Source organism: Priapulus caudatus, unplaced genomic scaffold, assembly GCF_000485595.1.
Source record: "Priapulus caudatus unplaced genomic scaffold, Priapulus_caudatus-5.0.1 Scaffold1, whole genome shotgun sequence".
NCBI classification, from domain to species: domain Eukaryota; kingdom Metazoa; phylum Priapulida; class Priapulimorpha; order Priapulimorphida; family Priapulidae; genus Priapulus; species Priapulus caudatus.
Window position 1 is genome coordinate 1,087,649 of NW_014577062.1, and position 14,323 is coordinate 1,101,971.

The window sequence follows — 14,323 nt, forward strand, 5'->3', positions numbered from 1 at the left end:
TCGGTTGGCTATACTCACGCCACATACGGTGTAATGAGCGAAATCAAGATAGTGTTATGTTCAGTTGTTGAGATAACATAAAAGAGTCAATGCCATTCTACGCCACAAATTATACGCTATCGTACCCATTTCGGCTAGGCGAGTTTGAATTCTGGTGCTTTAATTTTTACGTTTGTTTACATGCTCCAATAATTTACGATAAATGTTGCAATGCTCGTACGATGATGGATAAAGGAACTGGCGACAAGTGCTGGAAAACGTGGAAAATAGAACGCAAACAATGTACGATGTAACATAGTTTTAAAGCATGAAGGCGAAGTAGTGTAGAGCGAGAAAGAGAGAGAGAGGGGGCGGCAGACGAGGGAGGAAAGAATAAAAAGAGAAGAAAAAGAGAGGGAGGATAAAGAGACAAAGAAAAATAAAACTCCAGCGGAGGGAAATAGTAAGAAAAAAGGGGAGCAAGAGGATGAGAGCAATGAAAAGTGGAGAGTGATGTAGAGAAGGCGGAAGAATAGAAGAGAAAAGGAAGGGAGAGACATGCAGTGCGAGACAAAGATACACAGGGACAGTGATTAAAAGAAGGAGAAATAGAGAGAGACACACATATACACACATAGAGAAAGGGAGGGCAATATTGAGAGAAAGAGAGTGAGAGAGAGAGAGAGAGAGAGAGAGAGAGAGAGAGAGAGAGAGAGAGAGAGAGAGAGAGAGAAAGTGGGGAGAGAGTATGTGTGCGCTTGTGTGTATTTCATCTCTCTCTTTCACTCTCTCTCTCCCTGTGCGTGCGCGCGCGCATGTGAGTGTGTGTGTGTGTGTGTGTGTGTGTGTGTGCGTGCGTGCGTGCGTGCGTGCGTGCGTGCGTGCGTGTGTGTGTGTATGTGTATGTGTGTGTGTGTGCGCGCGCGCGTGCGTGCGTGCGTGCGTGCGCGTGTGTGTATGCGTGTGCATGTGCGTGTGCGTGTGCGCGCGCGCGCGTGTGTGTATGTGTATGTATGTTCGTGAAAAAGAGAGCAAGGGCGAACGTAATAGAAAGAGCGGGAGAGAGAGAGGGAAGAAAGGAGGGGGTGAGCAAGTGAGAAAAAGCAAGCGGGGAGTAGGCCCACACGCCGACTTGTGTAGGTGTGCGGGTGTCACCGAGAGCCTTTGGGAATTCACTGTAGCGAGACATATCCGGCGCTCCGCCCGAATGTGTCATAAAGCGTATGCATCCGGCATGCGTATATTGCGTGAGTGGGGATCTTTCATCTTCGTTTTTACACCTAGTTATTTTGTTGGCATGTAGTTACGCTATATGTACACGGCGGGTTAAGCAATCTACTTATCGTGCAGTTGACCAGCACATCACGGTCGCAATGCGTTCCGCCTTGAGGGAATGGTCTAGCAGGGTGATTCGCGGTTCGTGGTTTACAATTAGCACTGAACATTTTGCTTAATCCTACATAGCTAACTCCGGGCGTTTGTAACGAGTTCTTTCTTATTGGCAGATTAGTCTCACATTCCATACTAAATTCACAAAAGAGCGTTCAATCTGCAGTGTAATATCTACGCGAATTATACACTACTTCACGCCCTTCGTAATGAAAGTAATGATGCTATTTAGGAATCAATCGCCTTTCTATATATCCGTTAGTAGAGGGCTTATTATGGGTATTATTATTATAGTGACTGTTTCAAATTCGTACAGAAACATAGAGTGCTGTCCAGCTAGATTATAACGCATATATACGTATCGATAAGTGAACGTTACCTATCACACTATTCACTCGATCACGAGGTCAGATATATCGCTCGAAGGTCAGGCAGCTACTACGCTTTCATCGACGTATGACACAAGTAGGTGTGGCAAGGCCATGGCTTGCCGGCGGCGACGAATTCTTCTCGATATTTTGTGTAAACTGTAGAAATTCGAAAATATATAGGCACCACAGTCAATTACACGCTTTCTTCGAATCTCTCAATTGCCAGTTGATTGGTTACGCTCGACGGGCGGAGAGCTGTGTTGAAGAATTCGTGGCGCTTTCACGAGAGAAGGCGTGGACGAGTTCCACACGTCGTATGTGGCATGCTTACGTTGAGATCCTGTCTTGTCACAAGGTTACACCTTCATCACCACATCAAGCAGCTTACCCGTGCGTTCGTCTGTCTTGCTAATGTAGTCCTAACATCAAATAAAACGCAAAATTACATCCGTCTTTCCTTGAAGAACGTCGTGCGTATTCAATTATCCAGAATATCGCACATATTGAGGCACTAGTCTCCTTCGGCACTCTGTGAATGCAGTGTCTTACAATCAGTGTATAGGAAACGCGAGTTTTAACGGCGCTTTTGAGTAATTAGGAAGAAGATTTATGTACCTTTCGTGTTTTATTTGGTGTCGTTCCTGACAGAACAGTTATTGTTATCGAAAAGCATATAGTTAATGCTTAACATTTGGCGTTTGACGCGTCGGTGAAGCAGCTTTACGTATAATAAGTACACCCGTTACCACGGGCATGCGCAATAACCGGTTATATCAATGCCGGAACTTTTCGTCTTTCCTGGTTCGACCAAAAAGCGACAGGAAGTGTTAGCGTCCAGGTTCACTATTCGTCCTCAGGACAGCGAGTTGACATCTGCAGAAACCTGCGCATGCGCACTTCAGCGCACTCGGCCGTGAATAAACAACGACGTGCAATAGAGTAAATCATGCATATTCGCTGCTAACTGCGACCACACATGCATTCAGCAAGGCAGGGGCGACTGCATCTGCAAACGAGGAGTAATGCAAACGCAGGTTGAATTTGAATACGAAAAAAATCTTCGTGCACTTCTCGCTCTAACGCCAAGACGTGGCGACGTTAGACTGTTAATCGGTCAGTAGTCGCCGATGCGCGGGCATGCGGGCACAGATCCCCGGTCAGCTATATAACCAGGGTGTCTCATGTCTTTACAGGTGAGCTTGCCGCTACATTGCCGCCCTGAGGACACTACTGTGATACGATAAAGAAGAAGTAGGAGGTGATGAAGAATTCGAATCTTACTCGTGCCGTCCTGCTGCTAGCGCTGTCGGTAAGTGAGCCGTTGTACAGAAGCTATAGTTTATATATTCTGCTTTAAAATATATGTAGAACTGTGGTTTCTTGAGTAAATTATTATTTCAGGGACTGATCTAGGATTGCTGACGTGAACACCCCTGCTTCCGCCGCTCCACAACAAATAACCCTACAATTTCTTACTATAAATCTTAGAATCATTGTGCTTTCGTAGTTGAGTTTGTCCCGTGGACCGGTTTTAATGTAAACGTCATTTCTATCTTTCTATCACAATTACTACATTTATTCGTTTTAGAGAATTTGAAGTAGTCTTAATGTTATATAGAAATGATCATATAATTTTGAAGAATGCCACCAAGTGCTGATAAAAATGATCAAATGCGTTGGTGGCCGTCGTGAACTTTGCTCTTAACATAGGGCCCTTGCCCTTGCTCCATTGCCAATTTTTGATCCGCACCGCAGTCTCTCTGGCTGCAATATGTTTGTGTTCACTAAGCGGAATTAATGCGTGATCGATCAGAGGTATTTCAGCGTGGTACATGACAGCTTGTTCCTGACGCTCATGCCAAATACTGCTGTAAATGTCCTTCAACTAGCTTAGTAAGTTCGCCAACACGTGAACCTGAGCGATGGATAGCATTGCACTCGCTGTAAGCACTCGTTATGCAAGTGACTCGTTATGCAATTTCACTCTTTTCCTTTCTCTCCGTCTCCCTTTCCCTCTCCCTACCCCTCCTGCTTTCTCTTTGTCCTTTCTCCGTGTTTCTTTGTATCTCTCAGCCGCTTCTCTCTGTGTATGTGTGTATGTGTGTGTGTGTGTGTGTGTGTGTGTGTGTGTGTGTGTGTCTCTCTCTCTCTCTCTCTCATCTCTCTCTTTTCTCTCTCTCTCTCTCTCTCCTCTCTCTCTCTCTCTCTCTCTCTCTCTCTCTCTTCCCCCCTCTCTCCGTCTCTGCTTGTCTGTCTCTCCCCGTCTCTGTCTGTCTGTCTCTCCCCGTCTCTGACTGTCTGTCTCTCTCCGTGTCTCTTGGTCACTGTATCTGGAATGGGGGGGGGGGGGGTCAGCTAATAGCGCTAGGGTCGCTGTATCCTGTACTCTATGCCGGAGGTGGTACGTCTGTGTAAACCAGTAGTTGATAATGATAGACTGCTTAAGTGAAATCGCCGTCGGGCGAAATCCTGCTGCCCTGCATCCAGATTTCTCGCACCTTTCACTTTCTCACCGCAGGAGCTGCTCTCTTTGCATATACCGTACGCCCAAAATATTGGCTGCAGAACGCCGTAGCTCGGCCCGCAACCCGCCTACAAGGAGGGGGTGGAAAACAGGCGGGGGTATGGCCCCCCCAGAAGATTTGAAAATATAGATAACAGGAGATGGTGTTTGATGCATTTTTGAGTACATGTATTGAATACATTGCCTTCATTCTGACTACAACAATTCTCTTTTTAGTAGAACAATTCTTGCGCTTGCAGCACGTCATTGATTGATGTACAGGGGGGGGGAGGCATTATTGAATATGTAGGGGGTGACCACCGCTGGGATGAGGGCGACAGCCAAAACCCTTTCTTGGAATTGTGAAAAAAGCTGCAAACGGGTTATAACCTGCTTTGCCACTCAATTACATAAACTCACTCATTTAACTCATGCATCAGGTGCCGTTTTGTACAGCCGCGCGAGTATTATACTTGGCAATAATTAATTGGTATATGTGTAAAAATATTATTAGTCCAACAGAAGAGGGTGGCTAGCCACCCAATCCACCCCCAGCTGAATCCGCCACTGCTGTAGGAGGGGAACAACACTCCCTGTGGAGTAGACGGATTACGGTCCGGTATACCAGACAGTTACCAGGGTACGTTCCGGTATAATGGACCGCACCCAGGGTACGGTCCGGCAGTATACCCAGGGAGACATAGACCTTATCAGCGCTGCTGTGTGGCAGCGGTCTGGGTCGGCTGCATGGCGACGTGCTTAATTCCTCACATGCTAGACTGGCTCGTGTCAGATCAATCGCGCCGTACACTAGGCGATGGTGACCTCTCCCGTGAGGTCACCTATACGCCCGCTATTCACGCCGTCTGGGCGAGCTGTGGCTGTTATATTCTGCGTCCGTGAGAGCAGTGCGCCGTCCGTCGATCGTGCGAACGTAACTGCTATGTACGTCGTGTGATTTCGAGCGCATGATACGCGTGTCCACGGCCCTTCCTTGAAGGCACGAAATTCGTAACGAAGACGTTTTACAAGTTGGAGAAACGTTACTTTTTTGTTGTTGTTCAATTTGTTCACTCACAGACTGCAACGGCGTTAGCCGTGGCTACCAATCTAGTCTGCCATCTCCACATACGCGTGGTCACAAACCGTGAACGGCTGGCTAGCTGCTAGTGGGTTCAGACCTACAGCCTGCACGTAGTAGTACTAGAACGAAATTTTTATTTAAATTCGTGGTTTCATCTTTTCGTTGGCAACCTACCCTCTGTCTTATTAATTGTTTGGCACTGTCTGAACTACGGCATATTTCACTTCGCTGTAGGTAAGTCGCCGTGTATGGTACAAAAAGTTCTTCGACCTTTGCGTATAATATATGCAGCATTTTAAAGCGACAATCTCATTTGCATGAATAATAATTCGGTTCGCTCCCGGAACTTCAGGGAACAGGTTTCCTAGGACGAGCGGTCAGCGTGGTATCGGGCGCGTGCCGGAAACTCGCGATTATAAGCGATCAGGACGATGTTTCCCGCATCGCGTCTACCTTCATAAAGCTGCGGTCATGGTGGCCGCATTCACATGCCGCCCCTCCATAGAATATGGGGTGGGAATGGGCGTGCGACAAAGAACCCAAAGCTCATAACTCTCGCGCTCACCTTGATCGATTTTTGGTTGCGCCGTGTTTTTAGTATATTAGCGGGTACTAAATAGCGGCAACTAGGCGTAATGTGTCGACTTGGTGATATAATTTTCTAGTTGTGCACGGTCGTTTCATGCGTTGACATAATGGTGGTGATTACCATATATAGACTATAGTAAATGCCCCGTGGGTGTCAACACCCATCATGCTTTCAATGCAACCGAACTTTCGTTATCGTAAGATTTACTGTATTTTGTTGAGTAAGGTTATTTTGCGCATTTATTAAAACTCGTTTTACTTGTTAAATACCCACTAGTAACGTGTTTACGACTTCAACCAGTTCACAATGTTTATATATTATTCGAAATAACTTTTAACTAGTTTCAGGCCATATACTAAAACGAGTAAAACAGGTAACGCGTAGTCATTTTTCACCCGATTTTTTGTCATTTCTTAAAAACGTTTGGAATTTCAAGCAAAGTCTTTTGTAAAGACTAACCAGATTTTAGTAGACGAAACAGACAATCACGTTGTTTACTTCTCGTTGTTCAGACACCTGCCTTTGAGAACGAATAAAAAAAAATTGCTTAGCAAGATGGGAAGGTGGCATGGTGGTTGCTTACCGATAACCACATAACAAGCGATGTTCCTCGGTCGATGTCGATGTGCAATCGACTACTAAACATAACGACATGTTTTTGATATACAATAGTCAGACATTTTATTTAAATCTAAAATACACGATTTTTCTTTCCAGTGTTTGGACGTGGTCTGGGCGATGGGGTTAAAACCAAAAGGTAAGCTTATAAGCGCGCGATATTAATTTATGATATATCAAAATATGATATGATATCATATAGGCCTCTCATCAATTGAAAATGAAAACCATCTCTAGCTAACTCTTACTGGAGACATTCTGTGCGTATAATCACCAAGCGTGACACATAATTATGTGTCGTATGTAGGCCCCCTACACAATGGCGGCAGTTATTGTTTCGAAAGATTCCCAATGTACCAAAAATCACTTAGCATGTGCATTACGCAAGTTAAAAGCAACGTTAAAGACATATGTCACGTGCGAATTCATGCGTTCCCACTCCCGCGTGATCTCAGCACGTTGTTCGGCGTGATTTACCGCGCGGTAACGCCTTTCGAGAGTTTCATATTTGCGTATCGTATCATCGCAGCTAGCATCGCACGTCAGACTGGGCGCCATTGTTGCTCTCAGGCGAGCGAACTTCGGAACTGTCGCTGTCGAGGGGCGGGCGGGGCGGGACGGGGAGGGGTGCGGTCATCGGCGGGTACTTGTAGTTAGTTAGCGGCGTCCACGCGCTCACACAGACGCAGCTTTCATCACGCGGCGGTCCGCTCGTCAGCAGTATCAGTAGATTGATAATTAGAGACCATTGCGCCGAGCATTGTACTCCAGTATACGGAAGTTATAAATGCGGCGAAGCATAAATGTTTATTTTATACCAACAGAACGGCAGCATCAGCCCGTGTACATACTGGATGGCATCGCTTATATATATATATAGCGATCAAATGTTGTAGCTTGACAATCTAACCATGATATATCAGGAGTAAAGAAAAGATATTATAGACTTATTAAGAGTTAGCCACCGTTTCAACGAGAATATGGTAACAATAAATTGCCGGTTATCGCTTCCCGTAACTCTCTAAGTTTGTCACGCTCCTTTGTTCGTATCTCGTCGCACTTCTGTTGTCATGCGGCTATGCAACCGGAAACCTAAAATATATGTATTTATTACGTTATTTATTATAAATACATTGCGTTATTTACAACGCAATGTTCTGCCGTTGGCTCTAGCGAAAATATCATGATATCACCAGGAGTGTCATAATATAGCCCATGATAATCACAAATGACAATCATAGTCTATATTATGACACTCCTGATACCCCCCTCCTGATGACCTGCTGATGACCCGCTGATGACCTCCTGATGACCTCCTGATGACCCGCCTCCTGCGTATAGCATCCGCATCTCCTCACCGATGTAGAGCTAATGTCGCTGCGTTTTCGTGTGCAGTGACGGTGAAGTGCAGTCGCCCGGACGCGATGACACTGACGGTGCAGACGCCTAGCATGGTCGTCGGCTCGATCTACGTGAAGGATCAGGTGAAGAACCCGGACTGCATCGTGTCTCCGTCGGCTGAGAGCACAGAGTTCGTCATCTTCTTCGACAAGTGTGGAACGAAGCGGGTATGTGAGAAGAACATGGTAGAAGAACATTATCCATAACAAGACACATTGTTTCTGGACAGTGCGCTAACACCACGAACATGTGTCTCGGCATAACTACAGGCCTAGTTGCTGATGGGGAGAGGTGGGGATTTCGCACAAGATGATTGTGAATAAAATTATTCATGCTTTGTAATTACGTTTACATTGAAGACCATAGTTACCTAAAGGGCGGCACTTATGTGCACATGCATATATAGGCTATAAGGCACAGTATTGAATTCTTTGAGATATTTGTTTTATATTGAAATCTTCTATAATTTTCTATGTGGTGTAACTATTTACTGATCTTGATTTTTAATTTACTTTTACCATAATTGGTTTGTAACTGTGCCTTTGGTGTCCGTTTTGTTCATTTATTACGTTTACCTCAAAAGAACATTTCACAGCGTTGAATGACTATTAGAATGCAATTCTATCTTCGTACGTTAAATGTTTAATTATATGTTACTTTTGTACAGGAGAACGACATCTATACAAGCACAATTGTGATACAGCGCCACCGTACGGTGGTGACGGCAGACGACGTCGCGTACAAAGTGCAATGTGCATTTGACACGAGCCCAAAGACGGTGCTCAACTCTGACGTCACACTCAAGTACGCGACTTTCACGTTAACGCACTGAAACGCAATAACGGCCTAATCTTTGAATCATGTTCTATAGCGATGCCGACATGAGCGCAATGAACTCGTCAAACGCCGCGTCATTGTGCCATTGCGATGTTGCAGATAGCTTTCCCAAACAGCTGCTCTGGCCGCTGTTCACTACATTGCAGTATTTTATTACAATTAATTTTGGAGCCAATCCCTTTCAACGCCGAGTTCAATTGGCGAGGACAGAAGAGGTGACCATCGTGAAGTGGATATGCCATTTCTTATATGCGTATACATGAATTACGCAATGAATACAGTGACCGGACATCGATCACATTTTTTCTCTCGCAGCGATCTCTCACCGACTGTCATTAATCAGACAGCACCGCCGGCCAAGGTGACGATGAACGTGTATGACTTCGTCACCGACAGATTCGTCACCAACCTGCGTCTAGGCGAAGTCTACGAGCTGGAGATTGATATCGCCAACGGACGTGAGTCAGTTGTCTCGTAATACAGCCGCTAGATGGCAGCTTCAACCCAACCGGCGCAGAGCCGTATATAGAGATATCTAGAGTAAATAGATAGAGTATCTCTATATACGGCGCTAGACCGGCGCGGCCGTAGAAATGTATAGGGCCATCCTTATATAGGAATAGGGAAACGCATATTATTTCTGTGGTCCTGGTCAAAAGCTCATTGCTTCGGGTTCGAGCACCTTTGATATGGTGTCTCTGACTTTCATTAGAATGTTTTGTAATTTAAAACGAGGCACAATGACATTAAACGACTTATTATATCACGTGTAGCATAACACGTTATAAAGGTTGTCACACATAGTTTCGACCCTGAAAGAATCAAAAATGGGAGGGGATATGGGTGCTCTAGTATATAGAAGCTCTACATATTGAGGTGTTTCTACGGCAGGCGTCTATGGCGGCTTCGTGCGGGACTGCTGGGCGTTCACCGGCGACGGGCTGTGGAAATATCAACTGCTTGACACCAACGGGTAAGCAGTGACCTCATTGACCTCTGCAGACGTCACGACGTCCTGTGTATACTTTAGACTCACGTATATAACGTTTCCATTCTCGCAATTAGCGATAATTGATTTGATGATCGCTGGGAACTGAAATATCCAGCTAGCAAACTCGCGATGTAAGACGTGGAGAATAATGTTGAGATTCATTAGCATAAGGATTTCTCATGATTAAAATTCGTCATTTCAACATTTTCAGCTGCCCCTTAGATGCGGCCATTTTCGGAAAGGCATACGTGGATGACCAATCGCAGAATAGCGGCCATTACTTTCTGTACATGCCGTTCGAAGCATTTAAGTTTGCGGAGAGCACGCAGGTCCGCTTTCAGTGCCAACTGATGATGTGCAGGGGTCCGTGTGAACCGGTAGGTGGCGCCATCTCCCTGTTTGGTTCGTAACTCCTCTGAGAGTTGCCCGATGTCGTTAAATACGTATTTAGTCATCTTTCTGAATTTTTAAACTGCATGTACGTCTTAAATGTAATCAGGACAATGTTGAAAATGGCTTATATGTAAAGCTTATAAGCATTTTAATTACAACTTGAAAGAGATGACATGAACTCAGATTAATCTACAGGCTCACAATGATCTTAAGTCTGATAGCTGCTGATGTGCATACACGGATTACTAAAAGCTTAAAACGTAACGTTGAGAGGTAAGGGTAGAGACGGAATGAATCTTCACCGCCATCGAAATTATGCCATCCAGTTTAAAATTTAATCGATGAATCACCCATAAAAACTCTACCTGAGGTGGTTACCAGGGCAGTTTCTGTTATACCAGTTGTTCTGTTATCCTCCTGCTATATCCCTTTTTATTTTGTACGTCCACCCTCGTACTCCCTACTGGCCCCGAATAATGAACTTTATTCGACCTAAACATAAAACAGTACACTAAAGGAGAAAAATTGCGAAGATTATGTTTGCATTAATTACAGAGGGGGGGAACGGGTATTTTCGGGACGCGGGATTGGCCATTTTAATTACCTGGGAACTGGGAAATGTCAGATAAATTTTCCGTGATTCGGGAATAGAAGTCCATCGGGACGTGGGAAAGACCCTCTAAAATTGTCTGGGATCTGGGAAAATTGTGTCAATTCGTCGGGATTTCAATTTCTGCGCTAATATTTTTTAAATATTTAAAAAAAAAAATTTTTTTTATTAATTATGCCCAGATAAATAATAGTATGTAAATATTAGTATTTATGTAGTGTTTGAAAACCTAAACTACTGAATTTCCTGAAACATGTCTACATAATTTCCTGGGAACTGGGAATTGGGATTTTATTTTACTGGGAACTGGGATATGGGGTGTTTTTTGCTGGGAAAGTGGGAATGTACCCCCCCGTTCCCCCCCTCATTACAGATGAGTGGATAAATATTAATTACCCGCATTACGCGGTTACAATGAGTGTATGCACATGCAGCCGCTTCTAACACAGCTTTCTGCAACTGCTTTCACCAGAACTCGTGCCATTGCTATAAAATGTTCAGGCTTACAGGCAAATTCCGTTTTAAAAACAAAATAACATTTTCGTAAGAAAGAACGAGCCAGCCGTAAATGCATCATATAGTCGCTGTGGTAGTTCAACGACGACTAATTTTAAGAATGAGGTTTAAGATCTTGCTGGTTTAAGCGTTGCTAATTAATTTAGTTACGGCTTTCGCCACTCTCCATTAGCCCGCCAAAATACGGAATAATTTCCACTTATATATATATATATATATATATATATATATATAACAAATTCAAAAAATTGGTAAAGGGCGTTTAGATTTTAATCAGCGAGATTTCGAGACGTACATCTCTTCCTCAGGCTTTCAGCTGACATTCATGTGAATGTCATCAAAATGTCAGCTGACATTTATGTGAATGTCATCAGAATGTCAGCTGACATTCATGTGAATGTCATCAGAATGTCAGCTGACATTTATGTGAATGTCATCAGAATGTCAGCTGAAAGCCTGAGGAAGAGATGTACATCTCGAAAGCTCGCTGATTAAAATTTAAACACTCCTTACTTATATTTTGAATTTGTTTTTATCTACATGAGTGTTCGTGTGATTTTACTTATATATATATATAATACATGTGAATTTGTTACGTTTGTAGAATAATGCTTGCGGATTTGTTAAAATCTGTAGAATAATTCCCGTGATTTTGGATAGTAGTTTATACTTCGTGATTTCGTTATGTTTGATGAGTGTGCCTATGATTTTGTTATGATCGCTTTCAGTTTGAGTGCTTTGATACGGCCGGCACCAGCATCGGGGAAACGTTCGGCCGCAAGAAGAGAGATCTATCGGACGTGGAAGAGGAGGTCTCCATCGTGAAAGAAATCGAGGTGTTCGACAAGGAATCTCCCGAATTTGCTGAACTACTTGCTCAAGACGGTAAGCTGGCGAGTATGCGAGCTCGTGGGAGCGGTTACCTCAATGACATTGCAACGATTCTATGCGAGGGAAACGCGTGGGTTGTAGCAAATTAATTGGGTACAAATGAGTGAGTAGGTGACGCCGCTTCGGGTAGCTGTCACTGTCTGGATGTACACAGATAGTATAAAACGCGCAATCTGACAACATCGAACAAACATCGCCTATAGTTCAGGCGAAAACGAGAGAACGCTATTGGAGAGTTTCTTTACTAAATCCACGTGTTAACACATATGACAAGAGCGACGCGCAAACGACGTGCAAGCGACGTGCATGAGAAACTTGCTACTCATCATTGTGTTCGTTGTGCTACTGCTTTTAATAAATCGATGCTAAGCGCGAGTAACAAAGCTAACAAGAACTGAGTCCTAACCGCGATTCATCCGAGAAGCCCCTTGTTATTCTCGAATTTCTACTGGCGCGACGGATGGTAGCTATTTCTTTGCGATATTCGAGCATATATAGTCTATATTATGCAAACTGCAAAATGAGCAACTTGATATTTCTACGCGAACGCTAAGGTGTGCTCTCCTTCTTTCTTTCTGTCTTTCTCTCTTTCTCTCTCCCTCTATCTCTGAAATGCAAACTCGACTATCAACGTGAAACGTTTGACGACGATTATTTGTATTTGCTTGTTAATGCCGAGAGGTTAGAAAGATGCTTTAGCGTGTTTACGTGTAGATGAAAGCAAATCAGGATGAAATTGATCGACTCAAGCGGGCTACGCGCAAATGTCAAGCGCATGCGGTAAAGTTTATAGATAAAGTTATGGCGTAGTTAAGACGATCTACTGCGTGTTAACAGAACTTTTTACTATTTCACGTCAAACCTCAATTCTCTTTCTTCGAAAATCAATTGCGGATTGTCAATATAGTCTTACCGACCGACGCTCCGCTATCCGTCGTAGAGCAATATATATGTTTAATGCAGCGGCTGCGAGCGAAAACGAATAAAATCTTTCGCTTGATTTTACGTAGTTGAATCGCGTCAGAGTGAGTTGAGCCTGTTTGTGTCGGCGCGTGTTTATAGCACTCAACCCACGCGTGATCACGCACGCTGCTCACACTATACCGCACGGCGGGCGTCGATAAACCAAATCGAAACGATGACCTTTAAATATAAAACTTTTCGCATCGAACCCCGCGCGACTTTCGCAGTTATAGGCACCCTTGTCCATGCGAGCTACAGTAGCCTGTCTTCAGGCACACTTCTCCGTAATGAGAAACAAGCGGTCTGCATGTGTAATCATGACAGCAATATACACCGGCAGTCTCTTGCTAGTTGAGAATTGATTTCAAAATCTCCGTCGCGAGTTCGTATTGTACCGAACGCCTTACTTCATTGCAATTGCTCAAAGTGGTTTAGATTCCTATAACGGTGGGTGGCGATAATTTTCATGTGTCGCAATCGAAAATATCAACATTAATAACTTAATAATGAAAAAGAATAGCGATTAGGTTATATCTAAACAATATAATAATAACGCAGCTTCGGTACGCACGCGTGTCCCGACACTTGTGTCTCGGGACTCCGTCTATATGTATCGCTCGTCACTCGTCACCTACGACCTCCCCCCAGTCTCTTCTGCTCATCACCTACAACCTGCCCTCTCGTCTGTACTTGTAGAGAACGTGAAGCTACGGCTAGTCAAGGATACGAACGGTCTGCCGTGGATCGTGCTCACGGCGCTGCTGGGTACGCTGCTCGCTGTCTCCATCATGTCCAATATCATGTTCTACAGCAAAGTGCGCCGCTTCCGCGCGCGATCTCTCAAGGGCTGCACCCGCTCGCCCGGCTTCGACAACCTCGGTGAGTTGTAGGTTGTTGTTGGTGAGGTGTGAGGTGACGATGCGTCTTGTACGGCTATTAGATTGGAATACATGCAGTCGCACGCACGCAGAGGCGGCAATGACATGGGAACAGGCACGCACACCCACAACACGCAAACACACATACGCGCGCGCACACACACGCGCGCGCACACACACACACACACACACACACACACACACACACACACACACACACACACATAATCGGACAACTAAACACACACGCGCGCTCGCGCGCGCACACACACACACACTCACACACACACACACACACACACAATCGGAC

General features: G+C 44.6%; 1 protein-coding gene across 4 annotated transcripts in view; it reads left to right on the top strand.

The window, feature by feature from the left end:
- The window catches only part of LOC106815790 (cuticlin-1-like), a 31,899-nt gene that overhangs the window by 13,431 nt on the left and 4,145 nt on the right, over positions 1–14,323 (top strand). For 2 of the 4 annotated variants that reach the window (XM_014820477.1, XM_014820333.1), the window contains exons 2-10: positions 2,933–3,048; positions 6,633–6,672; positions 7,929–8,101; positions 8,602–8,738; positions 9,087–9,229; positions 9,663–9,744; positions 9,974–10,139; positions 12,010–12,166; positions 13,832–14,014. In XM_014820477.1, the coding sequence (XP_014675963.1) occupies positions 3,001–3,048; positions 6,633–6,672; positions 7,929–8,101; positions 8,602–8,738; positions 9,087–9,229; positions 9,663–9,744; positions 9,974–10,139; positions 12,010–12,166; positions 13,832–14,014 (1,129 nt within the window). In that variant the 5' untranslated portion in view covers positions 2,933–3,000. Of the gene's footprint in view, positions 1–2,679; positions 2,774–2,932; positions 3,049–6,632; positions 6,673–7,928; positions 8,102–8,601; positions 8,739–9,086; positions 9,230–9,662; positions 9,745–9,973; positions 10,140–12,009; positions 12,167–13,831; positions 14,015–14,323 lie in introns of those variants that run through there. The other 2 variants (XM_014820540.1, XM_014820404.1) reach the window with 2 other exon arrangements.